The sequence below is a fragment of the Culex pipiens genome, chromosome 3, assembly GCF_016801865.2.
Source record: "Culex pipiens pallens isolate TS chromosome 3, TS_CPP_V2, whole genome shotgun sequence".
In the NCBI taxonomy this organism is placed as follows: domain Eukaryota; kingdom Metazoa; phylum Arthropoda; class Insecta; order Diptera; family Culicidae; genus Culex; species Culex pipiens.
The window spans coordinates 15,145,616-15,168,986 of NC_068939.1; the positions used below are offsets into that span (position 1 = coordinate 15,145,616).

The 23,371-nt window shown below is 37.3% G+C and overlaps 3 protein-coding genes and 2 pseudogenes across 3 annotated transcripts; 1 reads left to right on the forward strand and 4 right to left on the reverse strand.

Moving 5' to 3' along the window:
- Positions 1–359: 359 nt before the first annotated feature.
- LOC120418012 (probable cytochrome P450 305a1) lies at positions 360–1,939 on the forward strand (annotated as a pseudogene).
- A 3,064-nt stretch (positions 1,940–5,003) lies between these two features.
- Positions 5,004–6,599, reverse strand: LOC120418046 (probable cytochrome P450 305a1; annotated as a pseudogene).
- A 3,331-nt stretch (positions 6,600–9,930) lies between these two features.
- On the reverse strand, positions 9,931–12,054 carry LOC120418042 (probable cytochrome P450 305a1). The gene is made up of 3 exons (XM_039580290.2): positions 11,507–12,054; positions 11,208–11,442; positions 9,931–11,148 (listed from the first exon to the last, which is right to left on the reverse strand). Exons 1-3 carry the CDS (start codon positions 11,583–11,585, stop codon positions 9,984–9,986), a joined length of 1,479 nt encoding a protein of 492 aa, XP_039436224.1. The 5' UTR covers positions 11,586–12,054; the 3' UTR covers positions 9,931–9,983.
- A 4-nt stretch (positions 12,055–12,058) lies between these two features.
- Positions 12,059–14,040, reverse strand: LOC120418040 (probable cytochrome P450 305a1). The gene is made up of 2 exons (XM_039580287.2): positions 13,862–14,040; positions 12,059–13,807 (listed from the first exon to the last, which is right to left on the reverse strand). The coding sequence occupies exons 1-2, from the start codon at positions 13,968–13,970 to the stop codon at positions 12,402–12,404; spliced, it is 1,515 nt and encodes a 504-aa protein (XP_039436221.1). The 5' UTR covers positions 13,971–14,040; the 3' UTR covers positions 12,059–12,401.
- A 510-nt stretch (positions 14,041–14,550) lies between these two features.
- LOC120418041 (methyl farnesoate epoxidase-like) lies at positions 14,551–21,608 on the reverse strand. The gene is made up of 5 exons (XM_039580289.2): positions 21,407–21,608; positions 18,701–19,184; positions 18,463–18,643; positions 17,848–18,403; positions 14,551–14,859 (listed from the first exon to the last, which is right to left on the reverse strand). Exons 1-5 carry the CDS (start codon positions 21,489–21,491, stop codon positions 14,675–14,677), a joined length of 1,491 nt encoding a protein of 496 aa, XP_039436223.1. The 5' UTR covers positions 21,492–21,608; the 3' UTR covers positions 14,551–14,674.
- Between the last annotated feature and the right edge of the window lie 1,763 nt (positions 21,609–23,371).

Sequence of the window (23,371 nt, forward strand, 5' to 3'; positions counted from 1 at the left end):
TCCGTTCGTCCGGGCTTTGGCTGTTTTTTTTTCACGAGCATTCCCATATATTATGTGAAAAATAAGTATGCAGTAATTTTTGTAATGTACGAGACTGTGCCACCACTTATTTTTTACAATTTGAATGAAACCAAACCATTTTTATCTTTTTTTGTGTTTCTTAACAGACTCAAATTTGGAATATCTTATTCATAACGTGATTAAATTTGCCTAATTTTATTCAAACAAACAACCTACCTCCCATAAAGATGCCACTTTTCGAGGTCTCCCATCGGCTTGCATGCATAATTGAAAGTTGCACTTGTTTCCAAATTATCGCCAACTTTTCCATTAGTTAGGTTGAGGTACGCAGTGCAACGATGTGGTGGTTCTTGCTTGGAATAGTTCTTGTGTCGCTGATCGTGTTTGATTCGATCAAACCCGCTGACTACCCACCAGGTTAGAGTTGAATCAGCCTAATCTAATGGATAACGTTAACGATTCTTGTTTCAGGACCACGATGGATTCCTTGGTTTGGAACCACATTCGTTGTGCAGAAGTTGAGCAAAAAGCTTGGTGGGCTGCACGAAGTGTTTAAATATCTTGCTCAGAAGCATCAATCCCCGGTAGTTGGTTTGAGGTTCGGGCGAGAGCTTACCGTTGGTATTCGTGGTTATGCCCTCGCGAAGGAAGCCCTCACCGGTGATGATTTGCTGGGACGACCGGACAACTTTTTCATCCGATTAAGGACTGATGGTGAAAGGTTTGTTCATGATGTGTAGTTGATTTGAGAAGTACTTCATTTTTTTTGTTTACTAGGTTAGGTTTAACTTTCACCGACGGAAAGTTCTGGGAAGAGCACAGGTCGTTTATAATGCGAACCCTGAAAGAAGTTGGTTATGGTCGATCCAGAATGGAGGAGCTGATTCAGAGAGAGGTAATCGAGCTTAAACAGACCCTCAACGAATCAACTCAACCAGTTCAGCCCTGCCAACTGCTGTTGCTCAGTGTCCTGAACGTGCTGTGGACTCTGTCCACAGGTCAGCGAATTGAGCGAGATGACAATCGTCTGCAGAAGTTGCTCAAACTTTTGACAAAACGTTCCGGACAGTTTGATTTGGCCGGAGGCTTGCTGAATCAGATGCCCTGGTTGCGATTCTTGGCTCCGAATTGGAGTGGCTATAATTTGGTTGTGGACTTCAATCGACAGTTAATGGAGTTCTTTGCAGAAACCATAAGAAACCACTACGAGACTTTCACTGATGACAAGTCTTCAAACGATCTAATCTACGCTTACATTAGAGAAATTCGTAACCAAAGTCACAATCCCAACACGACCTTTACCGAGAAGCAAATGCTAATGACCATCCTGGATTTGTTCCTCGCTGGGGGACTAAACACCAGTACAGTCACAGATTTACTTCTGCTTATGATGGTCGTACGACCGGATATTCAAGCCAAGGTTCACCAAGAAATTGACCAACACCCCGATCCAATCCGTTGGTCCGATCGTTCTCAACTCCCGTTCGTAGAAGCCGTCATCATGGAAGTCCAAAGATTCTTCCCCACAGCCGCTTTCGGTGGTCCACGACGAGCCGTCCGCGATTTCAACATTGGCGATTATCGAATACCCAAAAATACAACCGTTTTTGTGGATTTGGAGAGTGTCCACCACGATGAGTCCTATTGGAAAGACCCGGAGGTGTTCCGACCGGAACGATTCCTAGATGAAGGAGGAAATTTGGTCACCTCTGACCGTTTGCTTCCGTTCAGCTTGGGGAAAAGAAAGTGTCCCGGAGATGGTCTGGCGAGAACGACGATATTTCTCTTTTTTGTTGAATTGCTGCGAAGTTTTGAGCTGAGCTTGCCGGAAGGAGCAGAAGTTCCCTCCACCAAGTTAGTACCAGGGAGAATCTATATGCCAAAACCTTACTGGGTTATCTTCAATCGGAGAAATTAAGAATCAGTTGAAGATTTTTTAACGTATTGCACATAAAATGTAAGCGTTTTTAACAGTTAAAATATATTTCATTTCATTCCATTTTATTTGTTTTTTTCGTTATTTAAGCATTAATTGTGTACAGTTATTATCCAAAGTAAAGATATGGACTACCTTTCAATAACTGAAATGACTGTCTCAATAGAAGAAAAAATGTACAAAAAAACCAGCATTGAACCTAATACTTGGGAGACCTATAAAGGATTTGCGAATAATTTGTTCTTTAAACATAAAATTCGAGTTCTGCGACCCCATTTTAATCAAATTGGAATAGTGGATTGCCTGTAAAATAAAAAAAAATGCATTTTTTCAATATTTCATCATCGCCATTTTGGACGCTATCTTGGATTTAAAATTTTCAATCACTTTAGAGTAGTTTAAGGGACATACTAAAGCTCAACAATAAAAAAAGACATCGAATTTTTTTTTTCGTTATTCGATTATCCAAGGTGAAATTTTGCCAAGGCCTTCGGATAACGTCATGATTCGAAATCCGGACACTTAATAGCAAATCATTTTTGTTATAGCTGGCAAAAAATCATGTAATAAGTTGGAAATGTAGAAATATCACAAACAGTCCATTTTAAGAGAATGCATGCCAAATATGTCTTTTGTAACCATTTTTCATCAGAATTTCTAAATTAAAATGACTTGTTGTGCTTCGAATCCCGGACACTGATACAAACTGATTCGAAATCCGGACACTTTTGATTCGAATTCCGGAAACTCTATTTTGCTTATGAATCGCACAAATTTGGACTAAAGTTGAAGTGAATGGCATTCTTCAGGTCTCAAATAAGCTGTTAACATCAAAACAATCGATATTTTGTATAAAAAATTGCTAGAATTTAAGGAAATCAGAACCATAAATTTCTGCTTTGCCTTCCCGGTGCTTCGAACGCCTATGAAATATTTCAGCGAAATGTTTCACAGTTTTGGTAAACTCATGTTTTTATTTAATTTAATTGTTTTAGCATTGGCTACAGCGTCCAAACATATTTGAAATGAAAGTTGATGTTAGAATTCCTCAAATAATTTATCAAATAATTGATAAAACAAGATGAGGTGTCTGGGTTTCGAAGCGTCCGGGAATTCGAATCATGACGTTAATCGAGACTGGACTGTGACTTTATTTGTAATGCGCTTTCTTAAAATAAGAAAATGGATGCAAAAAATTAGAAGAAAAATTAAATAAGAATTTTTAAACACAAAAATCAAGAAAACATTTTTCTTCGAAAATTCATGTAATCAAGGGTAATTAATATTGCACTGCTTAAAAGTTGTTAAAAATTGTGTTTTTTGCATTTTTTTTTAAACGGTGGAATATATAATGATACCATTTTTTATTGTATAAAATCTAAAAAAATGCGTGGGGGCATAAAATTATGCATACTTATTTTAACTTCAAATATTAGAAAATTTTAGTAAAATACACATTAAAAGTTGACCTCTTAAAAATATATATTTTTTAAAAACTAGTCAAAATCTCATAGAACAAGTTAAATTTTCAACACTATAATTTACATCATTTTTATGATTTTTTCTTTCTAATGGTTTATGGGTAATTCTCTCCCAACTCACACGAAATCGGGAAAAGTTGCCCCGACCCCTCTTCGATTTGCGTGAAACTTTGTCCTAAGGGGTAACTTTTGTCCCTGATCACGAATCCGAGGTCCGTTTTTTGATATCTCGTGACGGAGGGGCGGTACGACCCCTTCCATTTTTGAACATGCGAAAAAAGAGGTGTTTTTCAATAATTTGCAGCCTGAAACGGTGATGAGATAGAAATTTGGTGTCAAAGGGACTTTTATGTAAAATTAGACGCCCGATTTGATGGCGTACTCAGAATTCCGAAAAAACGTATTTTTCATCGAAAAAAACACTAAAAAAGTTTTAAAAATTCTCCCATTTTCCGTTACTCGACTGTAAACATTTTTGGAACATGTCATTTTATGGGAAATTTAATGTACTTTTCGAATCTACATTGACCCAGAAGGGTCATTTTTTCATTTAGAACAAAATTTTTCATTTTAAAATTTCGTGTTTTTTCTAATTTTGCAGGGTTATTTTTTAGAGTGTAACAATGTTCTACAAAGTTGTAGAGCAGACAATTACAAAAATTTTGATATATAGACATGAGGGGTTTGCTTATAAACATCACGAGTTATCGCGATTTTACGAAAAAAAAAAGTTTTGAAAAAGTTACTTTTTGCGTTTCTCTTTGTTTCGTCGTCCGTGTCTGTCGCGGGTGACCATGAACGGCCATGATCGATGACGACCAACTTTTTCAAAACTTTTTTTCGTAAAATCGCGATAACTCGTGATGTTTATAAGCAAACCCCTTATATTTATGTATCAAAATCTTTGTAATTGTCTGCTCTACAACATTGTAGAACATTGTTACACTCTAAAAAATAACCCTGCAAAGTTAGAAAAAACACGAAATTTTAAAATGAAAAATTTTGTTCTAAATGAAAAAATGACCCTTCTGGGTCAATGTAGATTCGAAAAGTACATTAAATTTCCCATAAAATGACATGTTCCAAAAATGTTTACAGTCGAGTAACGGAAAATGGGAGAATTTTTAAAACTTTTTTAGTGTTTTTTTTCGATGAAAAATACGGTTTTTCGGAATTCTGAGTACGCCATCAAATCGGGCGTCTAATTTTACATAAAAGTCCCTTTGACACCAAATTTCTATCTCATCACCGTTTCAGGCTGCAAATTATTGAAAAACACCTCTTTTTTCGCATGTTCAAAAATGGAAGGGGTCGTACCGCCCCTCCGTCACGAGATATCAAAAAACGGACCTCGGATTCGTGATCAGGGACAAAAGTTACCCCTTAGGACAAAGTTTCACGCAAATTGAAGAGGGGTCGGGGCAACTGCTGTGTGAGTTGGCGGAGAATTACCCTTATAGAGATCAAAAATTTAATGCAAATTGTTTTGTGGCGGATTTATATTTTTTGTCAATTAACTACATTTTAAAAGAAACTTTCACACATTTTGGTTTCATGCCTTACAATCATCCTTTTCGTTTGAACAAAACTTTGAACGGTTTCGGCATGTACATCATTCCAGGTGTCATTTCAGTCGACGGCGTCTTAGCTCCGTCCGGAAGCACAATCTCAAAGTGCTGCAGAATTCCAGTGAAAAATAGAAAAACCGTTGTTTTCGACAGAATGTCTCCGAAACATCTGCGTTTTCCCAAGCTAAACGGAATAACTCGTTCGGTGTTGACCAGCTTGCCCTGATCACCGAGGAACCGTTCCGGTCGGAATACCTCAGGATCTTTCCAGTATTCCTGCTCGTGGTGGACGCTTTTCAAGTCTGAAAATAAGGTCGTTCCTTTGGGAATGTGGTATCCTCCAATGGTGCAGTCTTCGAGGGCTCGGCGTGGTCCTCCAAACGCGATGGTCGGGTAGAATCGCTGAACTTCCAGAATCACTGCCTGAACGAATGGAAGCTTATCGCGATCGGACCATTGGATTTGGTCTTGGAATTGATCAATTGCTTCGTGCACCTTGGATTGAATATCCGGCCGAGCTACCATCATCATTAGCAGCAAATCTAGAACGACACCGGTATTCAGTCCTCCAGCAATGAATAAATCCAGCAAAGTTGTCGTAATTTGCATTTCGGTGTAGGAAGTGTCGGGATTATGACTGTGATTTCTTATTTCTTTAATGTAAGCATAGATCAAATCGTCCGAAGCCTTGTCGTCGGTGTAAGTTTCTACGTGTTTCTGAATGATTTCAGAAAAATACGAGACCATTTGTTCATTGAAGTCAACCATGAAGCTATAGCCGGACCAGTCAGGAAGCAAGAAATGCAGCCACGGCATTTGGTTCAGAATTCCACCAGCCAAATCAAAATGACCGGATCGTTCTCTCAAGGTTTGAAGGAGCTTGCGAGGTCGCTCTTCATTTCTTTCTATTCGCTGACCAGTGACCAGAATCCACAACACGTTGAAGGAACTTAGTGTCAAAAGTTGATGTGGTTGAACACAAGGATTTTCCTCATTGATGATACGAACTACTTCATCTAACTCTTGCATTGCAATACTCTCCATATGTGATTTTCCATATCCAATTTGCCTTAATGACTTAAGGATGAATGGTCGATGCTCTTCCCAGTGCTCACCGTCGGCAAAGCTGATACCTTTTCTACAATAAGAAATCTTTGATGAAAAGCATTATTCTATAGAATCTACATCGTAAAGCTATTAATACTTCTGACCCAAAGTGCGCAGTCGATAGAAGAAATTTTCCGGTCGTCCCAGTATCGTTGCTGAGTGCCTCCTTAACTAGGGCATGTCCTCGAATGGCCACCGTTAGCTCTCTTCCTAGCCTCAGTCCAACTATTTGGGAGCGATACTTTTGGGAAAGGTATTCGAAGATCTCATGCTGGCCGCCATATTTACGTGCCAACTTTCGCACTAGAACTGTGTTTCCGAACCACGGAAGCCATCGGGGTCCTGGGGATTGAATGGGGATGAAATTTGCGTGAGAAATTGAAATATTGCTCTCTGTTATATCTCACCTGGAGGGAAATTGTTAGGTTTAACAGTATCAAGCCACAGAAGAATGACAATCACAATTATTTCCAAAATCCAGAGCATTTTTCTGTTCAAGTTTGAGAGTTCAACTTTATATCTGTTCCCTACAAAGGATCGCTTTACAATACTGATAATATTACGCGTGATCAGTTCATTTATATTGTAGCATGATCACCCTGAAAAGGGTGACAAGACAACATAAGTAACTATATCCAGTACTCTTGACTAGCGTGTTTATTAGGGTGGGTACGGATTTTGAAAAGTTCTCAGATCAAGTTCTGGTTTGGTTCCCCTTGTAGGGCACACCAAGGTTACCAGGTCTAAACAGCAAAAAAATCTGGCAGAACATTCTGGCAAAATCTGGCCACATCTCAAAGTAATGAGCAAAATTGTGTTCAAAAATTTTACCCACCCTAGGTTTATCCTGGCATGTTAAAACTGTGAATCTACCAAATAATAAATCAATCTTCTGTCGTATCAAGCTGGCATGTTCCAATATTAATCAGTGTAATTTTTGCTTAACCCTCTAACGCCCATGGTTACTCCAGAGCGCCACTAATTTTTGGCTTCAATATTAAATTTCTCTTCAACCATGCATTTCTCAACCTGGTTCAACCTGCATTAGTTTATATATAATGTTACATAACCATTGAAATTTCATCTAATTTGGTCGATCCAATTACTCGTAATGTAGAAAAACGTAAAAAATCTCGATTTAGCTTTGGGCGGGAAGGGGTTAAATTGTTCATTTGTTTATATATTTGCAGTTGACTTCAAGCACCACATCAAGGAGAGCTTTTTGCTTCCTTGGTTGCTGTGCGATCTTAATTTAAAATCAGCCATTGTTTTACTCATGAAAGTACACACCATTTTTTTTTCGCTGAAAGTCAGTAAGGTTTTACTGAATTTTCATCTACCAAAATTTCAGTAAACGATTCAGTAATTAATCCCAAGTAACATTTTTTTCCAGGAGTTCTACAAGAGCACTTCAAGATAGCTACAGCATATCAGTTTGGACCGCGGTAGGATAAAACTCTCTTCAAATACTCTTCCAAACTCCTGAAGAAGTTTTGAAGAGAATTTTATCCTACCGCGGTCCAAATTGCTATGCTGTAGCTATCTTGAAGAGCTCTTGTAGAACTCCTGGGAAAAATGTTAATTGGGAATGGTACGTTCGTTTGAGGGCTAGTTCCACACTGAGTTCCGCACTCAGAGCTGTCAAAGTCAAAGTGCTAGTTCCGCACGAGTTCCATGCACACTGAAAAATAATGTTCGTTTGAACCAAAACTGGCACCAACGAATGCGGCACTCAGTGCCTCACTGGCTGTTCAAAAGAACGTACCATTAGATTCTACTGAATTCTCAGTTAACTGACATTTGTCACTTTGACAGATAGTTTACTTAAAATTTAGTAACTGGTTGTCAAAACAACTAAAATTTCAGCAAAAGAAACGTCAAAACTACTGAATTTTCAGCAAAATATAAAATTCAGTAATTTTGTTGTGTCAGTTTGACACATCATTTGCTGAAGATTCAGCAATCGTTGCTGGTATTATTGATTTCACCAAACCTCCAAGCCAAAAAACAGGTGGTTAGCATCGAGGCATTTGTTATTCAAATTTTTTCTTACCTTTGCTTCTTCACAATACAAAAGTAAAATACACAATACATTTGAAAGAGGATTATCTCTCGGCCGCATCCAAACAATAAGTCATTAGTGACATTTCAGTTTGACAGAAATGCAGTTACTGATTTTTCAGCAATGTTTTTGTTCATTGCCTAATTTCAGCAAAAGTGATGATTACTGAATCGCATTCAGTTATTTATTTCACTGAAATGGCAATCAAAAATTAGCTGTGTATCATAATATGAATCATACGAAATATTCAAATTGCTGAGAATTATCTCGCTTGACTGTAAATTGTTATTTTTCAATTCAAAGAATCATTTGTTTTCTCAACTTATTACATATTTTGCTGAGTTTTGGAGACCCGTACAAATGCAATTCAATTCAAAACAGGTCAAAACCGGCATTACCCAACATAAGCCAATTTGATCAACGCAGTAAAAGATATAATGGCAGCTAGTAACTGGTTACTAAGTTTTTTTTGCAATTAAAAATGTGGTTGTATAGATTTAAAATATATTCAAGTGTGAGCTCAAACTAACTCTTTGAAAATACATTGAATAACAATGTAAGTATCGCTACTCACGCTATTCCTTTTGCGTGCACGAAGTAAAACAACAAACAAAAAAACAAAAAAACAACAGCTTTACTCAACATTACTTATAGAACCAGAAACCAGAAAATTCTTTTGGTTCTAGAGAAAAGTGAAAATCACTAGTGAAGTCACGAACGTGTTTATAACAAAACCCGATTTAATCCCACCTGGGGTGAGATAGAGCCTTTCTTACTAAAGAATATAACGATGGTAGAACTTCTTTCAATTCATAACATTGACTTTGTTTAGAAGAAGAAGAAAGTCTTATGATGAAAGCAAAGTATTATAAATGATATGATTTCCAAAAGAAACAAAAAACGCCATTTTCACCAAAAGAATATTTTTAATCGTACATATTCTTAATCAAACAAGCGTTTATGACAAACGCGAGCATAGCAAGCTTCACATGCGCCAGTGACAACGCACACCGCGGTAGGCACAAAGAAAAACCGAGGTATAAGTGAACCGCGTGTGCCGCACGGTGCAGGGAAGAAAGCCATTCAGATTCTACGAATGTGACATAGTCAGAGATAGCTAATTTTACAACCGCACCACTACACACTCAATCACGAGTACCTTAGGTAGAAAGCCATTGGCGTTGCCAGCATTGAAAACTTTGAAAACGATATAAACGATGAAAAGCTTAGAAAGCTCCTATTAGAATCCAATGAACCCTGTTAAATAAACTTACGAAATCACGAAAAAATTAAGTCTACTTTTAGGCGATTTTCGGAGCACACGGAAAACAAATAGATTGTAGCCGGATGAATGTCCTATGTCCCAAAAGTTTTTAAATAAACATTGGACAGTTATGAAAAACAAACAGGGCAAAAGAAACCGAAAAGCTACGATATCTTACATGTTGTAGGAAACATCGGTAGACAAGCTACTACAAACGAGTATAAGTCGAGCCAGCAAATATATGCGCCAGCATTCTCGCGCCAGTATTCGATGCTCAACTTGACAACTTGTCGACTTGGCGACGATGCAGTGTGATTTTTTGACGATTTTTCCGATTAAAACTCATGCTGAATCGACATATTTACGAAGATGGAAATGACGTCCTGGCTTAAAGTAAAACCTATACATTTCTTTACTAAGAAAGGCAAAAAAAAAGTTTAATCAATCTGATTTATAATAAAAGCACAAGTACAATGATGAAATGTTCCTCACATTTCTCATTCGATTTATTTTTTGTTGCGATTGTAAATATAAGTTACAGTGTTTAATTTAAGTCACACGTTTTAATATATTTGCGTTTGAAGATCACTTTGTAAGGTTTTGGCATATAACTGATTCCTGGCGTTAGTTCCAGCGATGGCATTACATCCTCTCCATCAGGCAGCTCAACATTAAACTGTTGCATAATCCCTGCAAAGTAGTTGAAAATACAAGCCCGCGCTAGAGCCTCTCCCAAACACCTTCGCTTCCCTAAACTAAACGATAACAATCGTTCAGTGTTGGTAAGAGTTCCATCTTCACTCAGGAATCTTTCCGGTCGGAACACTTCGGGATCCTTCCAGTAATCTGCATCCATGTGAACGCTTTTCAAGTCCACAAATATCGACGTATCCTTGGGAATCCGGTATCCACCAAGCTGACAATCCCGGATGGCTCGTCGAGGTCCACTGATGGCAGCTAAGTGGAAGTACCGTTGGACTTCACTGATAACTGCTTCTACGTATGGGAGCTGAGAATGGTCGGACCATCGGATAGGATCGCTGTGTTGGTCGATTTCTTTGTGAATTTTGGCTTGAATATCTGGTCTGTTCACCATCATGATCAGAAGCAGATCTACGATGGTACTGGTATTGTTAGCTCCAGCTATGAACAAGTCCAGAATGGTCATGATCATTTGGTCTTCGGTAAAGTTGGAATTGGGATTAGTGCTATGCTTCCGGATTTCTCTGATGTAGGCATAGATCAAATCGTTGGAGGATACTTCATCGGTATAGGATTCGTTATGCTTCTGAATGGTTTGTGAGAAAAATGAGATCAACTGCCGATTGAAGTCGACCAGGATGTTATATCCACTCCAATTGGGGGCTACAAAACGCAACCATGGCATCTGGTTTAGCATTCCTCCGGCTATGTCGAACATTGCGGACCGTTTCTTCAAAACATCCAGCAGACTTTGCAGGTGATCGTCATGCCGCTCGATTCGTTCTCCAGTGGCAAGCGTCCATAGAACGTTTATCACACTTAGCTGTAGCAGCCGATTTGGTTGAATCGGGCCAGTAGTCTCGTCGATGATCTGGATCAGCTCGTGCAACTCACGCTGTATTAAGTCATTCATTCGGGATCTTCCCATGCCCAACTCCTTCAACGTTCGTACGACAAAGTTTCTCTGTTCCTCCCCGTGCTCACCATCAACGAAGGTCACTCCCAACCTGTAATGCAAAGCGTAATTGCACTTTCGTTCCCCAAATATCTCTTCTTTAGGACCCACCTTTTACCGCCAGTCCTTAACCGAGCAAAAAAGTTGTCTGGTCTTCCCTGAAGATCTTCACTGATAAGGGCTTGCCTGGCCAGGGTGTAGCCACGTTCCCTCCCCATTCGAAAGCCAATCACCTGGGAGTTGTACTTTTGGGAAAGGTAATCAAACACTCCGTGCTGACCACCATACTTTCGAGCGAGCATTCGAAGTGTGAAAGTGTTTCCGAACCACGGTATCCATCTTGGTCCTATGGTCGATAAAGGAGATTTAGTGTTACATTATGTTTGTTGAAACTATAAATTAAATTTTACCTGGAGGATATTTATAGGGCTTTACTGTATCAACCCACAGCAAATACAGAAACAAAGCTAATCCGAATATCCACAACATGTTTGAGCAACTACGTCTTTCAAACTGGTAGAAAATTCAAATAACCATTCTAATATATATTGTAGCTCATCCAGCAGATAAAATCGAATGAAATGTGTACGTGTCCTCAAGATTTTCAGGTTTTCTGATTGCAGAGCTGTTCAAAGAGTATTTTACATGCTGCATTTTGAGTTAAAAAACTTGTTTTTACAGAACTTAATTTTTTTGCTTGAATAAATGTAAAGTTATTTTCAAGTTTCCAAGCTCAATAAAAACAATTAATGTTAATAAGTTCTTGTAAAACGTTTTTCCGTTCAAATATAAGTAAATAATGAGGATTCTAATTCATAAGTTCATACACTGTACTGTTTACCCCGTTTACAGATTATTTATATTCATTGAACCAAAGTAGTTGAAAATCTATTTTGAGCATCTCTGCTTGATGCAATCAAACACATTTTAGAATTTACAATCGCTTCTATCCGACCTTCGTCAGTACGGTTCTAGAAGCTAAACAATGTTAACTGGCTTGTTTTTGAGGTTAATGATAAGCAAGAGTGATGAATATTTTAAACTATACTTCTAGCTGAATATATCATTAAGGCTAACAAACAAATGTAAATAGGCAGTGTATCCTGCTCATTCCACTGAATGTTCTCATTAAAACTGAGTAAAAAGCAATGCTTGTTGATATCTATTGATTAGTCCTTAGAAAATGTTTCGCTCGATTTGATCTGTGCAGTTGGTATGAATCCTTAGAAGGAGAAAAAATAAAAGCAATATTCATACTCCTCAACACTTAGCAAATAGATTTAGTTGAGTTTATTTTCGAATTTTTTAACTACACAATTTTGGCTTTCTTTTAAAAACTATTCTGTATGGCTTAGGCATATACGTAATTCCTGGTGTTAGATGTAACGAAGGCACGTTCTGCTCACCAGCAGGCAGTTCAATCTTAAAATGCTGCATCAAACCACCGAAATAAGTAAAGATGCAAGCCCTCGCCAAAACATCTCCCAAACATCTTCGCTTCCCCAAACTAAACGATAAAAGTCGTTCAGTGTTGATTAATGTGCCATCTTCACCCAAGAATCGTTCCGGTCTAAACACTTCCGGATCATTCCAGTAGTCCGGATCCATGTGGACGCTTTTTAGATCCACAAATATGGTCGTATCCTTAGGAATCCGGTAGCCACCAAGTTCACAATCTCGAATGGCTCGTCGAGGTCCACTGATGGCTGCGGTGTGGAAGAACCGTTGAACCTCCATGATAACTGCTTCTATGTATGGTAGCTGAGAATGATCGGTCCAACGGATGGGCTCGCGATGTTGGTCAATTTCTTCGTGGACTTTGGCTTGGATATCCGGTCGAACAACCATCATCATCAGTAGAAGATCTACAATGATACTCGTATTTTGGGCTCCAGCTATGAACAGATCCAGAATGGTCATGATCATCTGCTCTTCGGTGAAGGTAGACTCCGGATTGTGACGTTGTTTCCGAATTTCTCGGATGTATGCATAGATAAGGTCATCACCAGATTTTTCTTCTGTGTATGTTTCGTTATGCTCGCGAATAGATTCAGAAAAGAATGCTATCAACTGCCGATTGAAGTCCACCAGTAAGTTGTATCCACTCCAGTCAGGGGCTACAAAACGCAACCATGGCATTTGGTTCAGCAACCCACCGGACATATCGAAGCTCGCGGAACGCTTCTTTAAAACTTGCATTAGCCTTTGTAGATGATCGTCGCCCCTTTCGATGTGCTGACCAGTGGCAAGAGTCCATAGAACGTTGAGAACACTCAATGGTAAAAGTTGATTTGGTTGAATTGGATGTTCAGTTTCATCGATGATCTGGATCAGCTCGTGCAACTCACGCTGTATTAAGTCATCCATTCGAAGTCGTCCGTATCCAATCTCCTTCAAAGTTCGTACAACAAAGTTTCGATGTTCTTCCCAGTGGTCTCCATCTGTGAACGTTACCCCCAACCTCTTGCCAGAAGTCCTCAACCGAAGGAAGAAGTTATCCGGCCTGCCCTGCAGGTCATCACTGACTAGAGCCTGCTTAGCTAGGTCATATCCAAGAACCGCCACGGCATGTTCTCTACCGAGTCGTAGCCCGATCACTTGGGTCCGGTACTTCCGGGCTAGATATTCGAAGACACCATGCTGTCCGCCGAGTTTCCGGCCCAATTTACGCACCAGCAGAGCATTTCCCAACCATGGAATCCAGCGTGGTCCTAGAATGATCAAAATGTTAACGAGCTCAAACTTCATCCTCTGATTAAATTTACCTGGTGGATATCCTACCGGTCGAATCGTGTCTAGCAAAAGTAGAAAGAACACTAAAAACGCTCCACAAATCAACCACATCGCAACCCTTATATGCAGACCATAAATCATTGACTGATGAAGAACGTTTGACAGCCATGGCTTATAAAGCGCACCGTTTAGCTGATCATAGATCTGCAAATAGTAATTATTTTCAGCGATTAAAATCTACAAGGTGCGAGCAAACCAGGTAAATGTGAATTCTAAGCATGAGCTGGTTCAGTCTGTTAAAGTATTGTCCGTTTCTCTCGAAGGTACACGCCGCGCGGCATTTCAGAATGTGCCGCAGACACTGTTGCCAGCGATTTTCTGCACTTTTAGTGCAATAAAAAAATACCCGGCAACAATGCCATGCAATTCTAAGAAGAAGATCAACAAAAACAAAACGCGCTGTATGGGATTTGACAGTGCGCATTTGCCGAAAGTGCGGCGCGTCGTTTCGAGGTTGGTATGCCGCGTGTCTTTTTCGGGAATACGCGCAATATCGGCAAAACAAACTTCAGATCGTCGTCAAGTCAGAAGCCTCATTTAGTTCCGAATCAATGATTTTCAAAGAATCTGATTGTTTATTGGCTTGATTAATTGGTGTTTCTTTCATAATAAAAATATATATATATATATTTTTTAAATAAATATCTATATTTTAAAAGATTTTTAGAAGTCTTAAAATATTATCATCGTTGTCAAGATCGCTGAATAAGCCTAAAATTTTTTTTTTTCAAAACTCCTTGCAGCAATTTATACATTTCGACTTATTTTTTTTCGCTTCGCACCCCTCAAATAAGTCGTTCCTTGAGTCGCACCTGGTACGGCTGGGGAGAGAGCGTGATGCCGTCGAAAGCCTCTAGCGGGGGGAGCTGGCCAGGGTTGGCGGGTTCCACGATGAAGGCGTGCATGAAGGCGGCAAAGAACAGGAACAGATTCGATTTGGCCAGCGCTTCCCCGAGGCAGCGGCGTTTGCCTGGAAGGGAAAATGGGAAAATCGTGGAATAAGTTTCAGGTTCGTATTTTTGTTGTTCAATTGCTGTATTTTCAATTTTATGATAAGTTTTTTTTAAGAATTGAGTAGAATGAATGATCTCTATTTGCAATATTGTGCAGATCTCTCTGAATTACTTGACAACTTTGAACAAATTGTATGATGAGAGTTCATAGGAAATTGTGAGTAACTCAAATCTTGAATTTCTTGTTTACTAAAAAAAATAAAACTTTTACTTTGTTTGAAGGATAAATAACGAAAAATGGCTGAGCTTAGAAAATATTTTTGTAATATTTTTGTCAAAAACACGTTTTTCGGGATTTTGAGTACTTCATCAAATTAGGCATTCAGATCGACATAAAAGTCCAAGAGTCATCAAAAAGTGAACCTCGGATTCGTCAAATTTTAGTTTGATCAGAAATAGTTTTTCTGATGTTGCACTTATTGACTTATGCCTCTCATGTATTTTTTTAATGTTAAACTCAAGAAATAAATTTTGTAAAACTACACTCCTATATTTTTTGAACTAATGTTCAGATTTCTGTATTTTCAAAGAGCAATTCCAGCTCAAATCAGGAATTTATTTGGTACTGTTGTACCCGACCCTATCCGATTTCAATGAAACTTGTTAGACATGTTATCCTAGGCCTATATAAGCTTTTTTTTATATGGAGCCAATTTTACTCAAAAATGACAAAATATTTAAAAAACTTACGCCCTTAAGTTATTTGATTTTTTTTGTATTTTGTAATTTAAAACTTACTCTAACTCAAAGCCGTTGCATCGTATCAAAAAGTGGTCGAAGACAAACTTGTAGGATATTGGACGGGATTTAAAAAAAACACTGAAAGAAAAATACACGCTACTTCTATGAGATTTTTCAGCTTTTAAGTGTAAATGTTAAATTTAAAGATAATGTCACGATTCTTTTTCGTTCAAAATGTTTGTTACAAAAGACTCACGAAAAATGCAGGATGGTATGTCTTTCCTAAAAAAATACAAAAATCATTTACTAAAACTGTTTTTTTGAAAAGTGGTCTAAACGACAAAATGTTTAAAAACCGGTAGTGGGAATTACATAAAAGTCTTCATATTGAACATTGTCCTAAGTCTAATCCTTGTGAAGATACAGCGGTTTTAATTATAAAAATGTTGAAAAAATAGGTTTCTCGTATATTTGCGTGAGCTTATTTAGCTTATTTACAGTGTTTTGATGAAGTCTGCAAGTAGTAGACGAAATACGTATCTGTCAAGATATTAAAATATATAGCGGAATAGAAAGGAACAACCAAACCACAATTCAAAAAGTCCTCTGAAAAATTGTAGGAATTTTTTAAGTGGAATTACATTTTTTAGACAAAATTCATTTCGAACCAGGGCATTCAAGACATCAAGTTCATTGAGGGTCCCAAATTAGTTTGCTGTTAAGACCTTGAAATTCGGACAAATAGTTGCTGAAATGGACCATTGCAAAAAAGAAAAATTAAGATTTTTTTTGTGATTTTCTACATTTTTAACTTTAAACCGGCTGTTTTTTTTTTATAGGAAAGGACGTTTAGGACAATGGAGATTGTTATTAAAAATTGTCTGAAGAATTGGGTGTTGACTATTTTGAATTTTTTCAAGGGAGACATTTCATCCTGCATTTTTGTGAGGTTTTTTTTTTCAAAATCTTAGGCTTTTTCCAAAAAAAAAAAACGTCGCTTACCTTTTCAAAAAGCCATATCAACATGGGAAACCCGTGATGCATAGGACCTTTAAAAAAGTTACCTTGAAATAGTGTGAAAAAGATAATCGTTGGATCACCTTCAAATTAGACTTTTGAACATTTATATCAAAAAAGCTCACAGAAATAGCATGTATTTTTTTTCCAGTGAATTTTTCAGAAAGTTTGTAAAATTTCCTACAAGTTTATTTTTGACTACTTTTTGAGACTGTGCAACTACTTACATATTTAAATAACTCACGCTTTTCTAAAATGTCATTATCGAGTGTAGCTGGCTTTATATACACAAAAATGACTTATATTATGTTAAACCCTCTGGCGATCTAAAAACTCGCCAAACATCAAATTTTCAACCAATTTTTGATCTTTTAAAAGCATTGGAAAGACGCACTTTAAAAATTTATGAAAATTTAAGGGTTGAAAGTGTGACTTGTTTTATATGACTTTGCCAATGTTTTTAAAAATGTCATTTTTGCAGGGGTCAACTTTGGCACTTATATTTTCTATATTATATGTAAAAATAAGTATGCAGTAATTTTTGTACTGTCCCAGGCTATGCCTCTAAGGGTTTTTAAACAATTTAAATAAAATTGGCATTCTAGAGTACAAAAAGTGAAAATCATGCAAAAAAATAAATAAATTGAAAAGTGGCTGTAAAAACATGAAAAAAAGCCAAATACTATCAGAAACAAACATAAACTAAACAAGATAAATGCAAATATAAATACTAAAAATGAAACAAGAAAAACATAAAACAAGAGAAGTAAAGTTTTTTGTTGAACAAAAGTTGCTCAAAATGACCTCTGAAATACGGGAAAAATATAAAATCGAAAAAAATTTAGGCAATAGAGGGTTAATTTTTTTATTGGTGTCGAAAAGGGTCAGGTTCAACCGGTTCCTTATTTGGCATGAAATTGCTCTAGAGTATTTTTAAAGGTACACATCAGCCAGGGCTTTTGCAACGAGATTTTGGTTACACACATTTATGTTTTTTTTAACTACAGAAATTATCGATGTAATTTTGGATTCATCAATAAGATTGTTGCAGGATTGGGTCAGTAAGTTTTCCAATTTTGGAGTAAGAAGGCAACAACTTCCTTGGTAAGGTTAATTTTGAGCTTAACAACCCTTATTTTGATAGAGAAAGATTCGATAATCCGAATAGTCATTAATTAAAACTCTCTATTGTATAAATTTCTGTAACTTTAGAAAATGGCAACCATTCAATGCAACATCTCTCTCACCTGCTCCAAACGGCAAAAAGTACTCGTGCTGGACCAGCTTATCCTCCGTCTCGTTCAGGAACCGTTCCGGCCGGAACACCTCCGGATCCCCCCAGTACTTCCGGTCCATGTGGATGGAGTACAGTGACACCATCGCAATGGTATCCCTCGGTACCACGTACTGGCCCAGCTGGACGGGGCTCGTGGTTCGATGAGCTATGGCCAGTGGAGCCACATTTGCGATCCGTTGAATTTCACAGATTGTGGCTTCCAGGTAGGGCAGGCTGGGTCGATCGTCGAGCGTCGGCAATCGATAGCGACCGACGACGTTGTCCAGCTCTTGGTGGATCTTCGCGATCACGTTAGGGTGGTGCATTACGTGCGCAACTCCGAAGCCCAATGTGTTGCTGGTAGTTTCCGAACCGGCCTGGAACAGATCCAGACAGAGGCTGAGCAACTGCTCGTTGTCGAACGATGGATGGGGGTTGTCGTTTTGGAGTTCCTCTAGGTAAGATGAGATCAAGCAGTTGTGCCTTTCCGGACAGTCCGGGTTCGCTTTGATGTTGCTGATTGTGTCCTATCATTTACAATAAATTGTTATAATGAATTTGAAAAGTTTTTAACCAAACAACTTACGTTTATAAAGTTCAACAGAGGATTTAGCAGATTAACCAGCGGTTTAAAGCCAGATTTGTTCGGGCAGATGTGTCGTATGGGAGGACACTGGTTCAGCACTCCACCGGACATGTCTATTACTCGGAAGCTGTTATGGATTGTGTCGCAGATCCACTCTAGTCGTTTGTCGTCCAACTTGAACCTGAGGTTGAAATTACCCTTGTAATTATTTGTCATAAAAGGAATACAAAATACTCACCTATTCCCAGCAAGCAGCGTCCAAATCACGTTCAACACGGCAATATCGAACGCACTGTGCATCTGGATGGTCCTACCACCCCTCGACAGTTTCCTAAGGTGGTGAATCAACTCTTCGGTTTCCTTCTCCAAACTGTGCACCATCCCCGTCCGGCCCATGCCCAGCGATTTGAGCGTCTTCACCGAAAATCTACGCTGAACGTCCCAATCGGCACCATCGTTGAAGACCAGCCCGAGCCGCTTGTTGAACGACCGAATTCGGAAGAAGAACCCGTTCGGCCGACCGTTGAAGGCGTCCTTGGTGTAGAACTCTCGAATCGCTGCCAGGCCGGACACGATGACGACCCGATCGCGGCCCAGCTTGAGGCCTACCACGGGACCGTAACGGTGGGCCAGGGCGTCCCACATCAGGTGGTAGAATTTGTGCACGTTGACGAGTTTGAAGACGCGGTAGCCGCAGCCGATGAGTGGGAACCAGGCGGGACCTGATGATCGTGGAGGGGAAGAATTTTGATGAGCCGAAAGTGGACCTGACCTAGCGCAACAGATGATTTGGTGGGACTGGTTTTTGGTTTATTTAAATAACAGAAGAGAAACTGGTTTTCTCGGTTGTAGAAGATAACGGAATTGGGTGTAGAATCTGGAATTCTAGCGGTTCGTTCTAGTTTCAGATCTGTTTTAAGAGAATTGATTAACGGTATAACGGTGGAAAGAAAAAATGTCACAATAGGGTGACAAGAAAAAAATTCCGTGAAATTGGGCATTTAAGTGATAAAACAATGAACAGTTTCAATATTTATGTCATTTATTTTGTTTTTTTTTTCGAACGTTTTAGTTTCAAAAGCTCAAATGTGTAACTCAATTTAAAAAAAAAATTCAAACTATTTTCAGCATTTAATTATTCATTTTGGTTAAGGTGAAACAATTTCATTTTAACAAAGAATTTCTCTAGACTTTTTCAATCTTTTTTCGAGATTTTAAATGTTGTATTATGTTTTTGTTGAAACTTTGTCCTTAATCAAAATAAGCCAGTTTGTAGCATTTGTTTTCTTATCATTTTAAAATGTCCGAAATAAGTGTTTTAAGCCCTTTAAAAAGGCTACTATTGATTCTTAAATTGAAAGAAAATTTCACATAATTTCCAATTTTCTAGCATTGAAGACTTGCAGTTTCCAAAATATTGACAGTTGAAAATTGAGGGCTCAACAGGTCAGAAAAACACATTTTTCGCAAAATTTAAACTTTAAGAGACTGCTCTCAGCAACCAACAACATCAACAAAATCAAAGAAAAAAAAACTGTATAAAATTTTCCCAAGCTCCAAAAATGTCTTAAGCCGGGTTTCGTTTCCTCCATAAATTATTTTTAAATTCAAAATTCGATTAAAAATTTTCTTTAATTATTTTGAATCACCCTGACAAAATCAATTTTTTTCTGCTTCTTAAATTCTAAATTGTACTGGAAAAATACCTTTTTAAGTCTCAAAAAAAAATCTAAAATAAAAAAAGTATTTGGAGGATTGTAAGTTAAGTGAACAAACAATAAAACAGAAACAAAAAAAAAAGCAACTTTGCCGAAGACACCAAATCGATCAGAAAATCTCTTCTCAAGATACAGGAATTCGAATAGCCCTTTTTTGTATGACCAACCCGCAAAATTGTATGAAATCTAGTATTGAAAAGCTAACGATCCAAAATGGCTTCTTTTGACATAAGAAATGCATGGACAAAATTTCATTCTAAATTTAAAAAATACACAGAAAAAAGTGATTTGCAAAATCGTAGGGAATTACTGTTTTTCAGTTTTGTGCAAATTGTTACTGAACAAAAACTAAAATAAATTAGAAAATTGCTAAATCTTTCAAATTCATTCGTTGAATATTAATTTTATCTCATAAGGCCGTTGCAAATATTTTTCAAAGTTTATGTGGCCCCCCTCCTTTCAAAATTCGTCCAAAAAATCAGGGGGCAAAAAAATTTATTTTTCAAAAAACTTGAAAATTTCAATCGTAATAGAAGTCTAACCAACTGAAAACGGTCTAAAATGCCCTATTCTGCATTGATAATCATATTTGGTATGTTTGGGCTCGTTTAAAAATATTTTGAACTTTTATGGAATTCCAATGTACATCACCGCAAAAACTTTTTTTTTCTCGCAGAAATAAAATTTTCGTCAATACTTAGAAATTTTGGAAACTAATGATTGCAAAAACAACTGAATAGATGTTCAATGCACTTTTTCCATTCAAATGTTGAAACCGTGGCCAGTAATTTCAATTTTTTTAACTTTTTTATGTTTTTGCCCCCACCTCGAGTCGAGGGACATAAACTTTAAAAAATATTTGCAACGGCCTTGCAAGACAGAATATTTTGTTTTGAGACCTTAAGAAATGAATAGAAAAAAATGGCAAATGAGATTTTCAACATGAATAAAAATTCAGGTCGGATAATTTTGCTTTTCTTACCAGCTTCTCTTGAAATTCAAATTTAATAATTATGCTGGTCCAAAAACTAAAAAATATTTAAAGCAACTTATCAACGTAGGAAGATTAAAGTAATATTTGCTTATTCATTTTGATCAAACTACATTTCACAAAACTACTTTCTTACTTTATTTTTTTTCAGTCTCATTAAAAAATCACACTTTTTTGCTTTGGGATATTGAATTTGTAGGGCTTTCTTTTTTTCTTTTTTTCTAAATCTTCTCACCTGGTGGAAAGAAAGCCGGTTTCCGCATATCTCTCAAGCAGTACAAGACGGCAAAAATCGCCACCACAATCACATTTTGCCACATTTTCAAGCACTCAAACTGACACAAAGTTTCCCAAAGTTTTTATTTATTTCCTCTGAAACTTTTTTTCCTTAAATAAATTTTTAAGCCGACTTTTTGTCTCCATTCGCGACGCTGCCCCAGAACGCACTAAAACGCGTTTGAGCTGCAACCGTTGATTATATAGAACTTCAGACGTGGAGTCCGTCATCTAAAAAAATGTGGGATTATCACCTGATCTAACCTCTTCAAACGGGAGGGGGAAAAATGTAAATCAGATTGGGGTAGCTTTGCCACTTTTTCTTCAGAAGAAAGACTGCAACGTCACGATGCGTCCAACGTAGCTAGCTCTCACTCTCGGAAATCGGTTATTATTGGCGTGTGAAATTTGCATTTGAACTGTTTGTGCTATTTTTAAGGACAAAAAGAGTCAATAGTTTTGGTAAATATAGAATTGCATTCCGCTTTCCATTCAAGGGAGCAGGAAGGACAGAATGGCTATGGGTTTGACTGCAAATCCCATTAAAAATCCGGACAATGTATTGTAACGGGTTTGAATTACAAATATTTTTTTTAGTTTTGATGCGTTTTAATTAATAGTAACACTAAAAATAACGAGTTTGGTTTAAAATTTACAAGATTGTTAATCAATAGAATTATCATCGATAATATTATCGTCTATCGATAACGATAATGCTTATCGTTATCGTCGGGACGATAACGGTAATCTATCGTTATCGTTTTTTCGCCGATAGTGGACGATAACTCATTTTTAAAATCTTTCTTTAATTGACTTAATCCATCAATATCATGTTAAATTTTCAACGCATTCACTGAGAATGTATTTTTCGATAATGTGGCAAGTTTCAAAGCATAAATACCACAAAAAAAACTCCAAATGCCGTATTTTTTAAAAGTACAGTCCATACTCGATTATCCGAAGACCTCGGAAAAATTTCACTTCAGAAAATAAAAACTTCCGATAATCGAATCACGCAAAAACATTTTATTTTCGTTGTCTAATTTTTCATTATCGAGCTTAAACTATGCTATGTGATTTTAAATAATTAAATCCAAGATGGCGGCCAACAATGCATTGTAATATTTTTCTTAGTTCAAATTTGACTAAAATGAGGTTGCAGAATTTGAATTTGATGTTTCAAGCAAGAAATTTTTATGTTCTTGATTCGATTATCCGAAGTCCCATACAAAACTTCGTATAATCAAACTTCGGTTAATTGAGTCTGGACTGTATTGAAATTTTCATAATTTGCAATATGGGTATTGGTTGCTTTTTCACTTTTATTAGATTGTTTGTTAAATACTCATAGGAAATGCATGTAAAATATCACTTCATTTGATACCCATATTGTAAACTATAAAAAAAATTACTTTCAGTGAAAATGCAGGCAAAATTTCAAATCGTTTGATATTTGCAAATTATGAAAATTTGAGTACTTAAAAAACGGTATTTTATGATTTCTTTTTAGTATTTATGCTTTAAAACCATGTGAGCAACTATCTACGAAATCGGCCGATTTCAACCATTTTTATTTTTTGTATTTTTTGATTTGGCTCAAACTTTGTGAGGGCCTTCCCTATGACCAAATAAGCTATTTTGTGTCATTCGTTCACCCATACACGTTTCCATACAATTTTGGCAGCTGTTCATACAAAAATGGTACGTACATATTCAAACAGCTGTAACTTTTGAGTGAATTTTCTGATCAATTTGGTGTCTTCGGCAAAGTTGTAGGTACACGGAAAAAAAATTGCCACACATTGAATATTACGCCCATTTAAAATGTTAGTCTTGATTTAAAAAGTTTCAAAATAATTTTTTCGAAGAGATCGAAAAATTTCACAAATTTTATATGTTTTAACATTGAAATTCGGACCATTAC